Below are 22,934 nucleotides of genomic sequence, written 5' to 3' on the forward strand. Positions count from 1 at the left end.
AAATTACTTCTGATTCTCAACTTATTCGTGGTCGAACAAGATGTGATGGGGAGGCTAATGTTACGAAATGAATTGAGAATTAGGACTATAAGCCCTAGAATAAGCTGGCGGGTATAATCGTCGGCAGTTATTTTACAAATAAGTTGTTTTAATAGCAAATCTTTTATATTTTAGTAGTTAAATAAAATGTGAGAAAAGAAGTTGGGTTGGACAGCTGTAATTGGTTTTGGAGGGAAAAGAAGTTGGGTTGGACAGTTGAAATTAATTTTGGAGGGAAAAAAAGTTGGGTTGGATAGTTGTAATTGGTTTTGGAGGGAAAAGAAGTTGGGTTGGACAGGTGTAATTAGTTTTGGCGGAAAAACTTGGAGGAAAAAAAATTACAGCAATTGAATGATTAAGAAGGCAGTACTGAGAATGAAATTTATTCAACCAATATTTCAATCTAAGGTTAGTCATAACTCTCTCTTCTCAATTCCTATTCTCCTCTACAATTCTAATCTCATCTATCTGATTGCAGAATCTGTAATCTCTTATTAAGGTGTTGTTCTTCCCTAGATCTAAACATTATCACTTTATAATTTCCAGTAGATTATCGAAGATCTATGCTTCTCCCTCCCCATATTCTTTGTAATTTGGGAAGGAGGTTTGAATTTTAAGAGAATCAAATGTTAGTCCTATTCTCATTTTATGTATTTGTTCATCACAATGTTTTTATCCAATATTGTCCATTTCGTTTCCAACAGAAGCGACGCCATAGCAAATAGAGCAGTTTCTTATGGTTAAACAATCAAGGCCACAAGGTGGAGTTACGAGTTCATACAAATGTAGTAGTTGGTTAAAAAAAAGAACCTCACCAAAAATGGAAGTACAAGTAGTTCACATTAAAATCATAGGCCATGGTGATTCTCCTTTTCTTCCACCACCTTTTGCTGCTTGTGTGGACTTCTTGGAATCAGAGGAGGACATGATGACTCCATAATAGCAACAACTGACAAACTATGCTGTTTCTTTTCGGAGTTCCCATCTCTTAATAGGTTAAAATTTGAGGTTGGATATCTGGTTGCCCATGAAGGAATACTGTATGATGCTGCTTCTTTAGTAGTATTTGAGCTCTCCTCTTTTGCAAATGAGATTTCTTCTGCACTGCCTTCTACGCTTTGCTGAGAAGGAGGAGCCACGGGAGCAAGCTGAATAATAGATTTCGTCCATTTCTTTCTCTGGTTAGGAAGTTTTGTGTCATTGGATTTCACCTGCATAAACAAATGTCATAGTTTTAATTTAAAAAGATACATACTCCTTTAAAAGATAGACTCCACTTGATATATATTGATGGCAACCTCCAGAACCAAGAATCAAATATCATATATGTAAGGATCAATTTATATGCAATACGAAGAGACTAAGAGTCATATACCTTGTTTCTGATGCTAGATAGAGGCTTTCTTCTCAGACCATTTTCTTGGTCCATCTCATCAACTTTATTGGTTAATAATGCACTCTGGAGTAGTTTTGCATCATGGGAAAAAGGATTCTTGTTCTTTTCTTTTTCATCTGAATCAAGAATTTCCAATTGTACGTCTCTATTTGAGAACTTCTTAACTGCACAAATGCATGAAATTTGGCAGTTTTTCCCATTAGCCTGACATTGGCATTTTGACGTTTTGAACAAAGAACCTTTGATGCACGTGCAACAAATTACAGAAATATTTGCAACGCCGTTAGTGGCCCCTTCTTCTTCACTTGGAGGAGTTTCTGATTTTGGATTCTCAGAATCACTGATGTAATTTTGACATGATACTGTAGTACTCGGACAATTATTACTTTTGGAGTTCTGTTTCCTAACTTGTTGCTGCTTTGCAGATTTATCTTGTTCACATTCACTGTCTTCGTCAGCCATGTCATTCCTGTCTGAATCCTCTGATTCACATATATCCATGTCTTCTTTTTGTTCTGCAGTGGTATTTCCCCAATTGAAAGATGCTCGAGCACCCTATATACAATACAACAAATAAATCAACCAAGTAAAAAAGAATAACTCAGATAAATGATAATGCTAAATACTTTTTTCCCAAATTAATGTGTTTAGTGTTTTTCATAGGTTCTTAATTCTAATAAATAGATCATAAATGCAATTATGAAAAAGGTCAACAGCTTTGTAAATAGTAATAACATAGGGAGAAACCTTTTTTCGCGGATTATATAAACATTCTAGTTCATCATTCAAGGGTGAACTCTCGCTGTTCACTATATTATCGTTTGTGCTTTTAGTCATAGTCAATTTCTGTCATGAGTCAATACACAACGAGCATGGTGAATTAGATATTTTAGAAAGGACCATACAAGTTCTAAAGCAATATACTTTTGGGTTGCAATTATAATTTTCAATGCTACCTAACAAAAGGCAAGTTACCTGCAGTTTCTCCTGTCTAATAAATGCAAGCTTTTGCATTTCCAGTTGTCTCGCTAAATTGACTACTTTTTCCTTCAAATCCTTTATTTCTGAGTCTCTCTCTCTACAATCAACTTCTTTATCCCTCAACTGGCACCTTTAAGTATTGAAAAGAAGTTTAGTATTGGAGAAATTAGGAATTGAAAAACAAAGAATTTTACTGTCTCAAATAAGAATTTACCTATAAGATGTAGTCAAGTTGAATAAATGGTTCATGATATTTTTTGCTTCAACAAGTGAACGAACTTGATTCCAACGTCCCCGGCCACTAAAAGAATGTTCTCGTTCTTCAGCTTCAGACAATTGTGATGCCATCGCAACAAGGGCACTTGATGAAGTTGCAAGCATATATTCTAATGCAAAGACCCTCGATTTTTTTGCTCCAGGAGACATTGTTTCAGGGAAAGCACTACAAAAGAAATTTTGTATTTACCATATTTAGTCATTCTAAATTGAAACTGATGAAACAAAGTTACACCATAAAGGTTTTAAGGAACCTTAAATTTTCCTGCTTTATATCATGTGCTTCTTCTTTGAGCTCCGCCATCTCCTTAGCCATTTTTGCTCTCCTGAAATCCAAAGACAAATTCCTCCAGCTTAGTTTAGCCGATGAACATGTTAAATAATCATAATAAAAAGTTACAGTTTCACCTTGTTTTTCTAGTTTTCTCCTCACACACTTTCCCATCTACTCACCAGTAACTTAAATTAAGTTGGTCTATTAATTTGAGGAAATATATAAAACTTGAATGTAAGAACATGATAAATTCAATAATGCAAGACTAAACCCGATTCACGTAGCAAGTATTTATACAACCAGGGGTTTGTTGAGGTTATATTCATTTACTAAATATTAAAATTCATTTATTGAGACTATAATGATTTACTAAATATTAAGTAAATGTTAAATTCTAGAATATTATTATATTTTATTTTCAATAAATTAAAGTTGACTAATAACATTAGTTTAGGTAAATTTATAAAATTTAAGATATCTTAATTTGTATAAATTGAACTAAAATAAAGTTTAAAGATCAATTTTTATTAACAAAACAATTAGAGGAGTATTTTCATAAAATATTAAAAAAAAGATAATTAATTTAAAACAAAACAAACTGTTGTTACTGATATTAAAACCTGGAAACCAAGCACTACTGAAGAATGTCTAACCACTAGAACAACTCATTTTTTTTTGTTTGGGTAATTCTGGTAAATATAATTATTTCGAACCCAACCCAAAATGTACTACCTAAACTACTAATTTTGGGTTTGAATTGGGTAAACCCAACCCTAGGTTGTACTACTTACGCTTCCATTTGACGATCATATTCTGAGCGAACTTCATGCATACGCACAACCACCTCAAGTTCATGCTCAATCGTTTGCATCAGCCCCTTCAAATTCAAAAGGTTGGATCAAGTTAGCACTATCATGAATGTACAAAAACACTAGGAAGAATGAAGGAACTGTAGGACAAATAAATTTGCAGTTCAACTAAAAGCACATATCATCAACCCATTAATAAAACCAATTTGCTCTTACTCAGAAGATACAAACAAGTTTGAAAATGGAAAAAAAATATATTTATGAAGTATCATTCAATGTAGCACAGTACCTGAATACCTGGACCATAGCCACTTGCATGACCTATAAAACGGAAAGTGGTCAAGAAATAGATTATCATCCCACCTTAAAGAGTTTAAGTATCCTACCAGATGTTTCACGTGATGAAGACTTTCTTGATTCCAAGAGCTCTTTCAGTCTTTTGGAAGCCATAGCAGCCTCTTGTGTCTTTCGTTCCAGAACCTAACACAAAAAATGATATATTAGTTGATGAACATAAACAAATTTATAACTTTATATATATATATATATATATATATATATATATATATATATATATATATATATATATATATATATATATATTCATATATTTGTTTGCTTAATTTTGTTTAGAAAGTCAATACTTTTACATAAATCAATGAGCTTACCATCTTTTGTCTTTGATTCAAGGCTAGAAGTTTATGCATCTCATACTCATTCCTTCTTCCCTCTTTCTTTAGCTGTTGATATGAAAATTTATGTACAGGGTTAACAATTTAATAGTCGTAAAATATTTATATAATACTTAGTAATCTTTATAAAATGGAACATTAGGAGAGACATAGTTATAGAAGGATGATTGTCTAAGAGTATGCATAATGTATTGTAGATAATGCTACTAAATTAGGATAATTAGCAATTAAGTTTACAAGGAAAGATATTAGAGTTTAGTATTTATAACTAACTACTTGTAATTATCCTAGTAAATAGTTCCTAGTTTGTAGGAAGATAAGCATATCCTTAAATTTACAACTTGTATTTTAAATAAACCCTATTGGGAATATACAACACATTTTTCTAAAATATTACTTTTTGCATGGTATGCATGGTATTAGAGGGAGACTCAACTTATGGAGGATACAAGATAGAGTCTCTCGGCTAGAGTGAGCCTTGGAGGGATACTTGAGAGTGAATGCAAAAGAGACCATTTAATTGCTTGAACAATCCTTGTATCCAAAGATTATAGTGGAGGAGCCTTGGTCTTGCCTTGAAAAGTGAATGTAGGACAATTTGTTCGAACTTTAAATATTGGTGTTTGTGTTATTTCGTTGCTTTGATTTTTCTTATTGATTTAATCATGTTTGTGAATTAGAGGATTGTGGATGTGATACCACCCACGAATCCTAACAAAAGGAAAAGATGGTTTAGATAAAGACCAAGGAGGTTTCAAAAACGAGAAATTAACCACCCTCCAAAAGGTTGATCTCCATTTCCTTAAACCCACTCGAGAATCAACCTAAGGCTGGACTAATGACACAATAAGGTAATATGTCTATGTTATGAAGGGAAACGAGAATAGGGTTGTAAGCACTAGAATACGCCGATGAGTAGTAGTAACCATTGACAGTTATATTACCGACAAGCATTTCAAATTGTAGTTCATTTAGTGATTGAATTAAAGGCAAGAAAATGAGTTGGTTGTTGATAGCTGGAAATGGTTTAGGCGGGAAAGGAGGATTCAGCAGTTGAAACCTTAAATGAGTAGTTGAGCAGGAAGGCAGATTTATTCAATCGATTATTCAGCTCTCAAGATTAATTTTTATTCTCTCACAACTCCAATCCTATTCTCACCTAACTAAACCTAATCTCATCTATCCAATTGCAGTTCTTTCAATCAAGCTTCTCTTCTCATCTTATCTTCAAATATCTGCTAATAATAAGGTTAATAGTAAGATCAGGTATCAGCTAATAATAAGGTTAATAGTAAGATCAGGTGCCACCTATGTTATTGCATTTATATTAACCCTAATTTATATTATAATATTAACACTTATAAATATATTATAATATTAGTCCATTATCTAATTATATATTATAAATTTATGGTCCCCTAATTATCTAAAAGTCACAACTATAATAATATCTCTGTATAAAATCATTAATTTTTTTGTCTCAATTTAATTTTTTGTATCATTAAATTTTAATTCAAAGTTTAACCGTCTACTGATCTGTGTTGAGATTCATGTTTAAAAAGAGCTTCAATAGACCAAGAATCAAGACAACGACATTTCATACATTGAAGATCAAGTCTACAAAAGATCAATTGAGAAAAACAAGTCTATTTCCTAACACGTTTTTTTGTCCAAGGTGAAAACAGTGGCTGGATTATTATTGACTCGGGATCTTCAAACTATGTGACAAACAACCCTAATCTTTTACACAAGTATCATACCTCAAAAAGTTCAACATGTATTACAACAATTGATAATGAGAGAGCAATTGTGTTAGGAGAAGGATCAACTAAGATTTCTAATGAAATTACCTTCTAAAAAATTCTATCGGCTGAATAGTAGCATGCAATCTTCTGTCAGTTTGAAGACTATGTACTGATTAAAAATGTATTGCTAAGTTCAATAATATGCTGTCTGTCTATCAGGAGATGGATGCAGGGAAGCAGATTGGCAGTGCTATACCAGTGTCTGGATTATACACCCTCAATCTTGAAAGCCACATACCATACCTTCACCAACCCTTTCAACTCATTCTAGTAGTGGCATAGAATTATCAACTTGGTCATCCTAGTTCTTTATATTTAGCCCACTAATACCCAATTTGTTTCATAATAAACATCATAATTCTTCCATTGTAAAGTTTGTGAATTGGTTTAACATACAGAAATGTTTACTTGAATATATATTATCTGCACACACATCTTTTCTCTCCTATTCATAATGAGGTGTGGGGACCTTGGAGAGTCTTAACTCCATACTTGAGCTAGATTGGTATCTCTTTTTATTAAAACTTGCATCAACATGGGTTTATCTATTAAAAGAAAATTTTGAGGTGGCCAACAAATTAAAAAATTTCATTTGCTATTACAAACCCAATTAATGACCTCGATTTAAATTTTAAAAACTAACCATGTCAGTTAATCATGATAGAAACTTGCAAGCGCTTCATACTAGATAAATTTAAGGTAAAGAAATCACAGTTCCCTACATCCCAACTGCTGTTCCCTACATCCCAACTGCTGTTCAGAATGCAGACATTCTCACCACGGCCTTTGTACAAAAAAGATTTGAAGAGCTAAGTTGCAAGTCGGGCATGTACAACTTGTGTAACGCAGCTTAAGGGGGAGTGTTGGCGCATAATTAGAAATAAGGAAGGATGTTTAGTTAAAGAAATAAATTACTAGTATATCTTAATATATAAGGATAATCATCTAATTAATAATCATCTATAAATTAATAGGCTGGGATGGTTAGGTTTGAATGTAGTATTTTCTGTTTGTAATCTCTGTTTTTTTTAGAATGTATGAATGCTACTAATCAATTTTTTGAGGGTCTTTTGATTGTTATTCTTAATCATAGATAGGGTTTGTCTAGCTTTGATTTCTGACCCTCACACTTTTGGAATTTTAATAAAATGGTTTTAACCGTTTTCCAAAAAAAAATAGAGAATTGTCCTTAAATATCTTTTGACTTTAGCACCTTAATTCTAAGATTAATCACGTTTGTTATACTCATGATTTTTGCACTATTAAACCTTAAGAGTTTGATACATAGGTTTTTTATATTCATCATATTACTGGACTACAATTGAGATACAATTATTTAGAATAGAATTAAGATGCCTTACATTATTAATTCGTGAAGTATTTACCTTAATAGATAATTGCATTAAATAACTTATGACATTAGTAACTTAATTCTAAGATTAATCACGTTTGTTATACTCATAATTTCTGCACAATTAAACCTTACAAGTTTGATACAAAGGATTTTATATTCATCATATTACTGGACTACAATTGAGATAAAATTATTTAGAACAGAATTAAGATGCCTTACACTATTAATTCGTGAAGTATATAGCTTAATAAATATACATTACTTTTAGCACATTATGTAATGAAGGCATTGATAGGAATTTTATGCAGCAAACAAAATAATTTATTCCAAATTCCTGTGTAAGTTAAATATTTATAATGAATTTACTAACTAATAAGAATTAATATTTATTGAAAGGGAGTATGAGATAGGTAGACCAATGTAGAATTTTAAGGAAAAGGTCATTATATTAATAGGATATATTTGAGTATATGACATTGAGGTGAAATATCTCAATATCTATAAATAAACATACCTGAAGAACTTCCTTTTCCCTTGAAGCCTTCCACTGCCTAAATTGCTCAGATTCTTGCTTGATTCTTTGTTGTAATTGAACCTAAACAATCAATAAAAATTAGAATATGAATATGATGAAAGATCCTCTATTGAGAACATTTCAGAAACAATGAAATGGAACTTTTATTACAGAAAGGCATTGTTTTTTTTTAAATGGAACCTTGTGGGATTTTATCCTCTGAATCTCATCCTGCAATCTTCTAGCTGCCTCGTCACTTTTCTGTTTTTGACTTAGGAGTTGAGCTTGAGAAACCTGTTTCTTCTTAAGCTCCACCACCTGCATGAGAGGAAGTTATTATATTTCAATACAAAATGCAACATTTAGAGCTAGTATTTTCTTTTAGAAGGTTGAAAGTTAGCATAACCCCTCACAGTCATGACCTTCACTTCAACTTAAAGCGTTTTAGGTGGGAATCGAACGCGTGACATTTGATCTCTTAAGAACCACTCTTGTCACGTGAACTACTTTAGTGGGTTATGTAAAGCTCGTATTTCTGAACAAAGTGAAAAGGTTATTGTGGAAACTACAAGGTATGTGGAAGCTGACCTGTGATTCAAGAACATTCAGTTTTTTAAGATAGTCCTCCTTCAATTTCTGAGCACTTTCATCAGAGTTGGATGAGATATTTTCAAGATAATGCTTGAGTTGCTGTATCTCTTTCTGGAATGGGAAATCCGAAAACAAAATACAATATCAGTTAAGTGAGATCAGTGAAGAAGTTCACAAGAAAATTGTGAATATAATAAACCTGTAACACCCGCTTCTCATGCTCCAGTTCATGAACTTTCTTCTCATAATGTTGCGTAAGATCTGAAGTATCAAGATCATTGAATTGCTCCATTTCCACCTTCATAAAATTGAAAGAGAAGACAATCATGTATAGAAGAAAATAAGATATAGAAAATTACAGTGTTGATAATTACATATAGAATAGTTTTAGATAATTACATATAGAACGAAATCCACCTTTTTCGACACAATCTCATGTGCAACATTTTATGCTATTTGAATTAGAATTGGCATCTTTCTATGAGGATGCTACCAGCTACTTGAAACAAACAAACCCTAAAATATATATATATATTAGGTTTTGGTGGTTCATTTACAGGTTTGGTTGTTCAGGATTGTCATTGACGCGGTGACCTGGTTCTCGTTCTCTAACAACTCCAGCCGCTCCTCCAATTTCATCCACTGTCACATTGAGCCTAACAACAGTAACATGAAGCGATGCTATCATGGATTCCATTCAGGCGAGCCTTTCAACGTTTTCTTGGAATTTCGCCCACACCTCCTTAAATTCCCCTTTCATTCAAGTTTCCACCACAGTTCAAGCTGAATTTGTCGATACCGACTGCTTGCTTAATATCCTTCAACAGTATATATAGTTCTGATTTTCCAGAGAGTATACACTTCAACCTTAGATATTCAATCGGCTCTTAATATCCTTCCAATTACTACATCTGGATTCAATATTCTGGATTCCAATTCATATAACTACAGGTTACAGTAATACGCATAATATGTAATGAAAAAACAGATTACAATCTGCAGAGACTGTGATAGTAACCATTCGTTCATTGAAGGAGTTATTGAACAACTATTAAGGTGTGTATTGAAGGAACCACGCCGTTGGGAGTAACTTTTGCAAACGGAGACTAATTTACCGTCAGTTTACTTATCAAATTTTAGAAGGGAAGATGCAAGTTTATAACTTTGCGTTGAGCACTATGCTAAACCAGTAATGAAGACTAGAGTGGTTGATAATAAAATATGCCTTATTTGGGGACAAGGAGGAGAGCTCATTTCATTTATTGAGAGGTGAGATAACCTATAGTATTAAAAAGGACAGTAGGTACTTCATGGGCCAATTAATTTATATGGAAATTGATTCCCTGCTGTTACTAATTATCCTAGCTGGGAAAGGTAAATTCGAGAAAGTGTTTGAATCGTCGACAAAATTACCAGCAAGGAGGGGTGGCAAAAGATTCAATTGATTTGAGGAACCTCATGTTGTTGTGGGTGATAAAACTTGACTTGTACACGTTTCAATCTCAATCTGATATGAGGAAGAACTAGGTTAGGTTATCTAATCCTAAAATAAGCTGACAAACTTTATGATGAGTTGGAAAATGAAAAAGCTTGAGTAATTCAACAAGTTATATAGTTAATTAGCTTTTAATCAAATAGCAGGAAAGAGACATATAAAAGGAATGGAGTAAAGGTTGGCAAGGGCAGAAAAAACACATATTGTCAAGAAGACTTACACTTGAGAAGGAGATGTAATGATCTAATCCTCAAGCTAGGGTTAGCTCAACTATAAATATTCAGTTATCACTGGTATCAAAGTGGTAATCTTTGGCTATGCGTAGTGAACTTCTCATTTGTAACAACTCCTAGGGAGAGCCACACCTTAAAATCTAGTTGTTAAGGTGGGAAAACCCAAGAGCTATTAAACCACTGATAGGCACCCCATAATTCCAACGTGGGATTCAAGTCCTATTCCTTAACGATTTGATCGGTACAATCCTCCCCGTTTATCCGTCAGACGTCCACGCGGCAAGGTACCCGACAATCTCCCAGAGATCCCAGTGCAAAACCTCCCCGCGCTTAGCTGCCTGACATTCACATGCTGGGTCCCGTCAATCTCCAAGATTCCGGGCACTCCCCGCACAACCTGGCACAAACGGTTTAACGTAGTAGCCGCTCTGATACCAATGTAACAACTCCTAGGAGAGACACACCTTAAAAGCTAGTTGTTGAGAACCCAAGAGCTATTAAACCACACATAGGAACCCGACAATTCTAATGTGGGATTCAAGTCTCATTCCTTAACCATTAGATCGTTACATACATCATTCAAAGTAACAAAATCGGTAGTCAACGACAAACGCAGAAAGAACTTTGAGACGAAGTCCGCAGCCACAATCAAGCACAATCTGTGTTGAACGTTGAGAGTATGGGCCGTCTCGATAGGATCGAAATACTGATGGGAACGATGAATGAAGTGATCGGTAAAATAGGCACTGGTTCTAGTAGTCACAACCACAGTACGAGAAATCGGGAAGAGGAAGAAGAATTTGAGCATTAAATCCAAAGTTCTGCCTTGCAAGAGTGGGAAAGGAAGCTTACAAATTATATTCCACTTGCTAAAATGCCCAATGTTATACAAATGTAACAATTCTACAGCAGGATCAGGGTGTTTGTCCTAAAGCAATTATGGATGAAATAAATAGTGTGGAAAGATAATGTTAGTACTTATCAATATTTGATTCGTTGGCCTCATCAAGCGATGAGGATGCTAGTTAGGAAAATAAAGTTGTTCTGAAAGAAACATTTCCGGAATTTTTGTTAGCTTTGGGAAAATCAGTCTCTTTGTCTTCGTCTTCAGGAGTCGTTCGAGGTCGAACAAATGTTGAAGGGGAGGCTAATGATACGAAGAAGGACTAGGGTTAAGTTATCTAACCCTAGAATAAGCTGACAATCTTTATGCTGAGCTGGCAAATGAATAAGCTGGATACATGGCGGGAAAGACATAAAAGAATGGAGTAACCCTTAATTAACTTATTAACGGGGTTATCTGTTAACTGAAACCCCTCTCCTGTATCTGAACAATATTCAATTTAGAACACTACATTTATGGTCTCAACACTCTTCTCTATTTCAAAAGTAGTCAACTGAATTTTTAGAGATATTTTTACCTCCTTCTGTTCAAGTTTTTGATCCAAATCTTTTAGTTCTTTGTCCAACTTTTGCTGGAGAAATGAGTGCTCTTTTTGTTTCTCCTCGTAATCGGCTTCACCTGATAATGAAATGTGCAATCAAAACTCTAGTGCAGTTAACAACTAATACTATATAGTAAAAAGATTCCTAGAACCTAACATGGAGAAATATAATCCACATGATTAGTCAATGGCAGAATAATAAAATAAATGTCTTTACATAAAATAGTATGAAAGACTAGGGAGACATATCGTCTACCTTCAATAGCAAGATTCTTCAAATAAGAACCAGATGAATATTCGGAAATATCAAGGAAACTGGAATCTCTTGAGTCAATCTCATAGTTGTCAAACTCAAAGCTATCAGATTTATGATGTCTTAGTTCATTGGATTGTACTGTATTCTTTAAGCGTAAAACCTCTCTTTCTAACTCTTGTATCTTTCCCACATGTGTCTTCAGCAAATCAAGATCCTGAAATTTGATTTTATAAAAACTTTACAGAACTTTGTTAGTGGAAGCAACTTCAATAAGAAAATTTATGAACCTGATCTTGATTGATATCAATTTCATCCCATGTTTTTCCATTGCGAGCTGATTCTATTTTCATAATTAACTCGTCCTTTTCAACCTATACAAGAAAAACACACTAGATATACACACATTCATTTATGACAGGCAGGCAAGTTGTAATGGTACACATCTTTTTTTCCTAAGCAAACAGATGTAGAAACCTGAGCCTCAAGAGCACGGTGAGAGTAATGTTCACAAGCAATTCGGCATTCTTTTAGCTGCCGTTGTAATTCAGCTTTACTTGTTTCAAGACATGAGACTCGTTGCTTGATAATCTACAAAATTAAATAATAAAAAAATGCCCAAAACAAAGGACAGTTTCATCTAGTTTTAATTGCTTCTACCTGAAGTTCCTCAAATGAAGTACCAGAATCTCCTTGAAAAAAGAGAAGCTCAGCCTGTAGTTGCTCAATTTGGCTTCGCATTTTTTGCATCTGAGATGCCATAGGATCACGATTGATCTGACAGTAAAGGAAAAATTCAAACATAAATAATATCAGGAAAAACAAAAACCATGTATTGCTTCAAAATAAAGTCGGAAAGGAAAAGAAGGGAAACTGAAAACAAACAATTGCTTTATTCTGGATGTTCCGAGCACGATTTGCATACTTCAGAGTGTTCAAGGTCTCCTCAGCATTTGTATCAGCAGGACTTACACAAGCTGGATTTACAAATCTCAGGAAAATTGACTTGATAATCTAACAGATAACTAGTCGCGAAATAATATACCATAATATAGAAATGCTAGTACCTATCATGACTGTCTTACTGTTTCCGCCAAGGGAATCCTACATAAATGCACACTCTAAGTCAGACATCAATAACTATTACCATTTACTGCACTGACTCATGAGATGCCTAAAATTGAGTAGTCAAGCATGACAAAGAGGTGCATAAAATATATACCACCAACTAAGCAATCGTTTATTGAGTAGCAAACAAATATAACATAACATAGGCAACATAAAACCAATGAAGGTCTAATTGAACCTCTTTTCCTTAACATTGTCAGATCAATTCAAAAATAGCAATCAGCTTTTGGTTATAATTTTCCTACCATAGAAATACACTATAAATCAGGATATATTGTCTTAGGTATGACCAAGTATGCAAGAATTATATCATAAATACTTCTTAAAATTTCTCATTCAGCATTTATGTGTATAAACACTCGTATAGAAAACCCAAAGCAGCAAAAAATTTGAGAAACAAAACATTTCATAAAAGTTAGCATTTCCATGAAAAAGAGGCACTTATCTACTTAGGATCTACACTTCCAGTATTACATTCTTTTTCACATTTAGCTCGCTAAGGATTGAAGTTAAACTTGTTAATGCAATTTAGTTTGGTTGTTTACATACGCCAAACATTTATTTGAATTTGAGAATCCATTGGTGCCAATGATTTGACATAAGCACTGGTCGCAGCCACATCTCTCATACCAAATATGCTATAATTATATGATCAATGACATAGCCAACTGGCCCAACACTAATTAGACTTATTTATTCTATTTAATTGAACTACAAAATAACAAAACTTATTTACCTGTAACAAGCGAGTTAACTTGCTATCCCTGTAAGGAACATGGCCTCCATCTTTCCTTTTCTTCTCATCTCCTAAAGCACTTATCACATTTCCAAGGGCTAATAGGCCCTTATTGATGTGAATGCCTGGAGCATGGATGAAAAAATATCAAAATGTCAAGCTAGCATTATTCATGTAAACGCACCTGTAACATATTTTGACAAAAATGAAAATGCATGGGTAACAATGTTGTCAAGACAGACTGAAATCTAAATTACCTTCCTGAAATCTCATTCCATCTGCTCCAGTTCTTTTTGCCCGTTCTGAACCAGCAAGATCCACCAAATGGAGTTTTGCACAAAAATTATCTTCATCTTGAACCTCTTCAGGGTAAGAAGATGCATTTTTCTTTTGGTCCAGGGATATTGTGAAGATCGAGTGTGAACGACTGTAAAATAATCCAATCACGCTAAATGACATAAGAACATATCATAATTTTCTTGTACTTTCCTTTGCCATGATCTAGCATAAAATGGACATCCAGGTGATTATGCTAGCAGGCCTCCATCTCCCTCTCAAAGTAAAAACTTGTACTTTTTTCATCCTTAGAATAACATCTTATGTAATATTCACCAAAAATATATTTAGGCTTTATTGTAACCATAAGAAACACAAACTACAGCCTAACTTCAAATTAATCTTGAGAAAACGACATGAAAAGGCAACATTACAGAACTACTAGACTCCTTAAAACAAAATTAAGGAAGACTATATCATGATAACCCACAAAGTATTCTTTTCAAAAAGGATAGCAAGGAATATCTCAAAAAAAGAAACTCTTCAATTCTCAATGTCCTTTTAGTTCTAATGATTTAAATGTAAATAAAGGGAAGCCTGCAAATCTTAAGATTTGACAAAACATTAAACTTCCAAATCCACAAAATAATTATCTTTGAAAGCAAAAGATTGCGACTCAAATTGGAACAACATAATAATTTAACACATATCCATGACTCATGTCTCACTTTTACATATCTTGTTTTGAAAAGAACATTGCTTCTTTGAGTAAACAATGAATACTGCCATGGAAAAAAACAATCATTTTTAAATTAATACATTGTTAATGATATGAAGTTATGCAGGTGTGCACAAAATATTATAATAAATAAGATAAAACTAATATGCTGCTGATATCACTTAAACAAGCACAGTGAACAAACATTACTAAATCTATACATTAGTAGTGCATAGAATGGAAGATATTAACATGTAACTTATTGGCTGCATACCTCGATTGGCTGTTCATGTTTGTGCTCCCAGTAGTGCGAGCTGCAGAACCTAGCAACAAATATGATTCCATCTCCTCTTTTGTCCTAACTTCTGCCTCAGTAACACCTGCAAGAGTTATTCCTCCGCTTACAGTTTCTCTAATTTGAATAGGAGTTCTTGAAGGTGCATTCGTCTTCACTCCATCAACTCGAGAAGCAAGATGGGGGTTTCGATCCAACAAATCAAACACTTCTTCCTTAAATATCTGAAATATAATAACTTCAAAAGTTAAGCAAGCCTTAGATTATTAACAGAATTTTACTTATAAAATTACAATTAAAAATAAGTAGAACGAAAGCTCCCTTCATGAGCAGAGTTGAACACCCACCTCAATATATGATACCCTAATAAGAAATTCAGTATTGCTTTTCTTTTCCTCTAGCTTGGAGAATATGGTTTCCATAGCCTTGGGTAGAACTCCACTAATGTGTTCTTCTCCATTGTAGTTTGTACCCATGGTATACGTTTTCCCTGATCCAGTCTAAAGAAAAAAAATGTAAAATTATTCTAAAAAACAAGAAAATCTCAAATGTTATATTGATTTTTATAGCTCAAATGCTTGGAGTTTCTTCATTTTAATATAAACAAACACAGAAAGATGCAGAACCTGTCCATATGCCAGTACTGTGCCATTGTAACCATTAAAGAGAGAATCGACAATGGGTGCAACACATTGATCAAAAATACAAGAAGAAGGTGATCCGTTGCTTCCAAATACATAATCGAAAGTGAAAGCATGAGATCCAATTTGGACCTATTAAGTATTAAGAAAAAAGAAATCAAATTTTTTTATTCAGAACAAAAAAAAAGAATAAACTTTGAGACTATAAAGAGTACAGAACACAGGACCTGAGGTTCTCCAGATAAAACAGTAATGCAATCGGTGGAGCCGACTAGGAGCTCTGATGTCACTAGTGGTCGAATATTAACGGCAACCTTCACACATTGAGACAGGTCCTTAGCTTCCGGATTATCCATCACTTTATACCAAGAAAATATGACAACTTGTTATGAGGCAACAAACCAATCCAGCAAGAACGAGAGGAAATAGGGTGGTGAGATCCTTCGTTGTCTACTTGTCTCCGATGCGGAACAGTGAAGAAGAGAGAGAAGGGAAACTGAAGCAGGTCCGAATTCAAATTTGAGAGGACAATGAAAGAAAACGCATTTGAAAGAATAACACGTGAGTTTCACGTGAACTAAGTATATTATATTTTATATATATATATATATATATATATATATATATATATAATGATTTTTAATTTTTAAATTGTTCGGGGGTCGAGAACTGTGGTTAATTTGGTTATATATGTGAGAGTAATTGGATATTTGGGTTGGATTTTGGATTGATTCGCCCATAAACTTAAAACGGTTAAAAATAAAATTAAAAATGTTATAGGTATTGTTCGAACTTGCAACCTAACAAAACTGTAATTAATTTGGATATATATGTGAGAATAATTGGATATTGGGTTGGATTTTGAATTGATCCGCTCATAAACTTAAAACGGTTAAAAATAAAATAAAAAATGTTATAGGTATGGTTTGAACTTGTAACATAATAAAACAAGTACAACACTTTAACCAATTAGACTAATAAAACTTTATACTTTAAATTTAACACTAATTTTCATGAACGGGGGACATTTAACACTATAAATTCAATTTTTTAACTAACTAATCTATATATATATATATATATAATGATGCTTAATTTTTAAAGTGTTTGGATTTCCGGGTCGAGAGCTGTGGTTAATTTGGATATATATGTGAGAGTAATGGATACTTGGGTCGGATTGTGGGTTGACCCGCTCATAAACTTAAAACGGTTAAAAATAAAATTAAAAATGCTATAGATATGATTTGAACTTGCAACCTAACAAAACAAGTACAACCCTTTAACATCTCTCTATATATATAATGATGCTTAATTTTTAAAGTGTCTGGATTGTTGGATCGAGAGTTGTGGTTAATTTAGATATATATGTGAGAGTAAATGGATACTTGGATCGGATTGTGGGTTGACCCGTCCATAAACTTAAAATGGTTAAAAATAAAATTAAAAATTTTATAGGTATGGTTTAAACTTGCAACCTAACAAAACAAGTACAACTCTTTAACCAACTAAACTAATAACATTTTATATTTTAAATTCAACACCAAATTTGATGAACGCGGTGATTCATCAATAATTTTTAATCAATCATAATTCTCTTTTGACTTTGTGATATAGATTTCTCTATTATTAGTGAGCAAAAATGGAATAATTATGTCATATTTATAAAGATAGGGGACATAATTTATATAGATATAGTAAGTCTCGCATAGACTACTTTAATGTTAGTTTTTACATTTTCCCTATCACTCGTACTATGGGGAAGAAGTGGACTCTAGAGGTCAAACTAATTGAGTTGAAGATTCAAACTATATCAATTGTTTTAGAGATCGTTCTACAATGTGAGAGTAAATGGATACTTGAGTCGGATTTTGGGTTGACTCGCCCATAAACTTAAAACGGTTAAAAATAAAATTAAAAATATTATAGCTATGGTTTGAACTTGCAACCTAACAAAAACAAGTACAACTTTTTAACCAACTAAGCTAATAACACTTTATATTTTAAATTAAACACCAAATTTGATGAACGCGGTGGTTAATCAATAGTTTTTAATCAATCATAATTCTCTTTTGACTCTGCGCTATAGATTTCACTATTATTAGTGAGCAAAAATGAAACAATTACGTCATATTTATAGAGATAGGGGACATAATTCATATGGATATAGTAAGTCTCGCCTAGGCTACTTTAATGGTAGTTTTTACATTTTTCCTTTCACTCGTAGTATGGAGAAGAAGTGGACTCTATAGGTCAAACAAATTGAGTTGAGGAATCAAACTGTATCAATTGTTTTAGAGATCGTTCTACAATGTGAGAGTAAATAGATACTTGAGTCGGATTTCGAGTTGACCCGCTCATAAACTTAGGTATGGTTTGAACTTGCAACCTAACAAAACAAGTACAACCATTTAACCAACTAAGCTAATAACACTTTATATTTTAAATTTAACACCAAATTTGATGAACGCGGTAGTTAATCAATAGTTTTTAATCAATCATAATTCTCTTTTGACTCTACGCTATAGATTTCACTATTATTAGTGAGCAAAAATAGAAGAATTGCGTCATATTTATAGAGATAGGGGACATAATTCATATGGATATAGTAAGTCTTACCTAGGCTACATTGGATAGTATAAGCAACACATGATCCACTTAAGATTGAAAATATTATTTGGATTATAAAAAATTTATACTATAAATTCAATCCAACTAAATAAAATAACAACTCTTTAACTCAAATTTGAGGGAATTAAAAAACAAAAAAATCCTCAAATACTTTAAAAAATTGCATTAATAGGGGTAATGAATAACATGACTTTTTAACTTAAAATTCTCAATTATCTCTAACTCTCACTAGAAACGAACCACCTAAGATAGAAAATTTTAAATAAATAATATCACTCCACATTTATTTCTCAATTTAAAATTTAATATTTATATATATATATATATATATATTATCTATCGGATGAATCTTTTGTCCTAAAATCATGTCCACTTGCTGTCCTAAAAAACAAAACGTCGTCGTTTTTTATACATAAAAAAAAATTAATGCCCTTACGTCATTTCTCCTCCGTTTCTCTCTCTTTGAAACTGAAATCACAGCATATGGGATATTTGACGAAATGACCATAATAAGTCACTTATTTGCATTCGTGGTCACCTGATAATTTTTATTGCTCTGGTGACCACTTTATATTTTTTGGACGAAAATACTCTCATCACGTAACGCGAAGGGCCTTCGCGTTTCGCGAAGTAAAAAATTTCTTTATATAAATACTCAAGTTTTTTCATTTCTCTCTCTTCTCTCTCTACTCTTTGTTCTCTCTTTTAGAAAGCGACGACGACGGTGGAGCGGCGGAACCCTAAACGAACACATTATACAGATCGATACCAAAACCCCTTTCTAATATCATACAGATCAATTTACGTTCTTATTTCAATTATCTTCATCTTCAAACCTAAACCTGTTCTTATTGTTCATATTTTGTTCATATTGGTTGTTCATATTGTCGATGATGATATTTGCAGATAAACTTGTCGATGATCATATGGGTTCCGTTTTAGGGAAGATTCACTTTTTGCTTCACGTTTCGCTAAGGACTTTGCGTCTCGCGAAGGACTTCATGTCTCGCTAAGAACTTCACGTCTCGCGAAGGACTTCACGTTTCGTTAAGGGTTAAGATTTTTTATTATTTATAGTTAATCATGACTTCATTTGACAAAGCATCTACATCACTCATAGTTTTGAAGAGAATCTGTCTTAGCAAAACAAACCTTAATAATCTTTACATAGAAACATTTAGATTCTTCACAAAATGCCTTTGAAGAAGCGATCATTGAGCTTTAGTTAAGAGAAGATGGTTTGAAATCGATTTTGTAAGTCAATAAGCAAAATAATTAATGACTTACGAAATCGATTTCAAACCATCTTCTCTTATATGGAGCTCAATGATCACTTCTTCAAAGGCCTTTTTTGAAGAATCTAAATTTTTCCATGTAAAATTAATAAGATTTATTTTGCTAACATAGATTCTCTTCAAAACCATGACTTTGTTGTTGATACTTGTCAAACGAGAGAGATTACCTATAAAATAAATAAATAATTTTTACTTATCGTCTCGCTAAGGACTTCGCGTCTCGCTAAGGACTTCGCGTCTCTCTAAGGACTTCTCGTCTCGCTAAGGAAGTCTAAGAGGCGCACATTTCTGCATTCGCTATACCTTATTTATAATTCTTTTCTGCGCGCGATGAACATTTCATTTCTTTTCTCCCTCGCGAAGGCCTCGTCTCTCTCTAGCCTCTGTTAACTTAATTGCTCCGTGCCTTGACGATTCTTCCTACTCGTCTTCTCGTCCGTCATTAATCATGTTTGTTTAGTTTTTGGTTTAAACTGTCTTATGTTAAGGTTTTTGGTTTTTTTGCTCATCTTATGTTTTTGGTTTTTGGTTTAAACCTTCTTATGTTAAGGTTTTTTGTTTTTGCTCTTCTTATGTTAAGTTTTTATGTTCATGGTTTCTCAATGGGCATTCCCTCGCTATGGGTTTAGGGTTTCTTAAGGACTTTATGTTTCGCTAAGTACTTCGCGTTTCGCTTAGGGTTTCTCGATGGTATTTGTATTTGTTCTTACATTTTTTTTCTTTTGTAGATGGAAGAAACCACAGTTACTAAGTTTCCTGGTAGGATTTCTTGGAAAAGCGCCCTCTACCTCAAGAAGATTACTAACAAGTTAGATACAATGGATCTTTTAGAGAGGGTTTATAATACCCAATTCAGATATTTATTCACAACCCCAGTCTTGTAGTTCTCAAGAACTATTGTACATCATATGTTGCTTAGGAGGGTAATCTCAAACTCGAAGGAGATTACATTCATGGTCAATGGGCATAAACCTGTATTTGGTATGAAGGAGTATGCCTTGGTTACAGGCTTAAAACTTCGACAGATTTCCTTTGGTGAACAAAGAAGATGAATTTTGAGGTTGTCCACCCCTCTCGGTGAAATATTTTAAAGGGAAAACGAGTGTACGAATGAACGAGTTGGAGACTACATTTATGAAATGCACTAATAAGGAAGATGCATGGAAGATGAGGCTGGTATGCCTGATTTGCCAATACATATTTGCATTTGACCCAATGAGGATTGTATTTGGAAAAATCCTCCATATGGTGGAAGACGAGGAAACTTTCCTCCAATTTCTATGGGGGAAGGTCACCTTTAGAGCCACCCTCAAGGGTTTAAACAAGAACATGAAACGTTTCAGTTTCTTATATTTTAACAAGAAGAAAATGATTATTGATCCTTATGCTTCTTTTGCTTATAACATTTATGGGTTCGCACTGACATTTCAAGTGTGGACATATGAGGTCATCAAAAGCTTTGTCCCTAAATTCGCCAAAAGGAATGAGCTTAATGAGCCTCTACACCCAAGGTTGTTAGTCTATCATTCCAACAGAAAGAACACCTTGAACGAGATAAAGTTTGCCCTTGAGACTACGGATCTGACTAAGATGGAAGAGTCCTCCATGGAGAAGAGGTTTTACAGTGGTGTGGACTTTTAACAAATAGACGAGTCAGTTGATGAATGGTTTGAGGGATTTAAGATGGGAAGATATGCAAAGATGAAGTTGAAGATGAAGATGAAGATAAAGATGAAGAACTTACTCTCAAACCTGCCACTAGGAAGAGAAAGGTTGAAGCTACTCTCAAAGAAGCAGCCAACTTGAAGAGGAAGCTTTCTTATGAATCGAGTCCCACCCGACATTATTCCAAACCTCCCAATGCCAACATTCTTAGTCCCCCACCGCAACGTCAAGTCATGCATCACCTCCAACACCTTTTGTTGGATGTAAATGTGATGAGCTAAAGGAAGAGCTAAAATAGCTGAAAACAGAGCTGAAGGAGGACCACAAAGAGCGTAAAATCACCATCAAAGAAAATCAAGAAACTCACCATGCTTATTTGAAAAAGTTGGTTATTAGTATGTCTGTACAGTTATTAGCCAAATTCAACTAAAAAATGGTCATTTTATTAGCCAAATTAGATAATATGGAGGAGGAGAAGAAGAAGAATAAGAAGAGAAATGTGGACAAGAACTAGGAGAAGATTGAGGTTAGATATTGAAATTTGAACTTCGCTAAGGACTTCACATTTTGTTAAGTACTTCACGTTTCGGGAAGACCTTCGCGTAACGTGAAGTCATTCCCGTTACGCGAAGGCCTTCAGGTTTTGCAAAGGACTTCGCATATTTGACCAGAATGTTGTTCTATTTTATAGGAGATGAAGATGAATGAAAGTGAGGAGATGGAGATGAAGGTGAAGGATGAGAAGAAGGATTTGAAGGTGGATGAAGAGAAAAAGAAGGTGGTGGAAGGTGTGGAGGATGAACAGGAGAATGTGGAGCAAAAGAAGGTGGTGGAAGGTGTGGAGAAGAGTGTGGAGGGTGTGGAGATAGAGATGGAGATGGAGATGGAGATGAAGGTGAAAGATGTGGAAAAGGATGTGAAGGTGGATGAAGATGAGAAAAAGGTAGTGGATGGTGTGGAGGATGAGGAGAGTGTGGATGTGAAGGAGAAGGATGAGGAGAGTGTGGTGGTGGAAGGTGTGGAGAAAACGAAGGATGACGATGATTTCAAATTATACAACAATCCTCCTAAAGCAACATATGTGCGAAATAGGAGGATGAGGAAGCCGAAAACAGATCTCTCGTACACCAACCCTTCTTTGTCAAAACTAGCAAAGACAAATGATCCATTAACAGTCAATCCCCTTCAAAAATTTGAAGATGAGTTGCTGAATGAAGTTAAAAATTGGGTGAATGATCTAGAAATCATAAAAGAGAAAAAGAGTGTGTTTACTTGCGAAGTAGGGAAGGAGGTGTTTAAGAGAGTTCTAATAAGGTTCACATGGCTTCAAGATACTGTAAGTCGTACAATTCATCATTCATTAATGTTATTCTAACAAGGTTCTTTTATATAAAC

The 22,934-nt window shown here is 33.8% G+C and overlaps 1 protein-coding gene across 1 annotated transcript; it reads right to left on the reverse strand.

The window, feature by feature from the left end:
* Positions 1–797: 797 nt before the first annotated feature.
* LOC124932539 (kinesin-like protein KIN-4C) lies at positions 798–16,522 on the reverse strand. Its single transcript, XM_047473190.1, has 26 exons — positions 16,179–16,522; positions 15,937–16,083; positions 15,658–15,810; positions 15,290–15,534; positions 14,279–14,448; positions 14,022–14,146; positions 13,225–13,261; positions 13,043–13,134; positions 12,818–12,934; positions 12,635–12,748; positions 12,448–12,531; positions 12,161–12,374; positions 11,881–11,981; positions 8,931–9,029; positions 8,729–8,842; positions 8,342–8,458; positions 8,141–8,221; positions 4,444–4,515; positions 4,162–4,255; positions 4,065–4,096; positions 3,758–3,843; positions 2,947–3,018; positions 2,631–2,858; positions 2,411–2,546; positions 1,415–1,990; positions 798–1,250 (listed from the first exon to the last, which is right to left on the reverse strand). Exons 1-26 carry the CDS (start codon positions 16,305–16,307, stop codon positions 888–890), a joined length of 3,798 nt encoding a protein of 1,265 aa, XP_047329146.1. The 5' UTR covers positions 16,308–16,522; the 3' UTR covers positions 798–887.
* Positions 16,523–22,934: the final 6,412 nt, after the last annotated feature.

Source organism: Impatiens glandulifera, chromosome 3, assembly GCF_907164915.1.
Source record: "Impatiens glandulifera chromosome 3, dImpGla2.1, whole genome shotgun sequence".
NCBI lineage: Eukaryota > Viridiplantae > Streptophyta > Magnoliopsida > Ericales > Balsaminaceae > Impatiens > Impatiens glandulifera.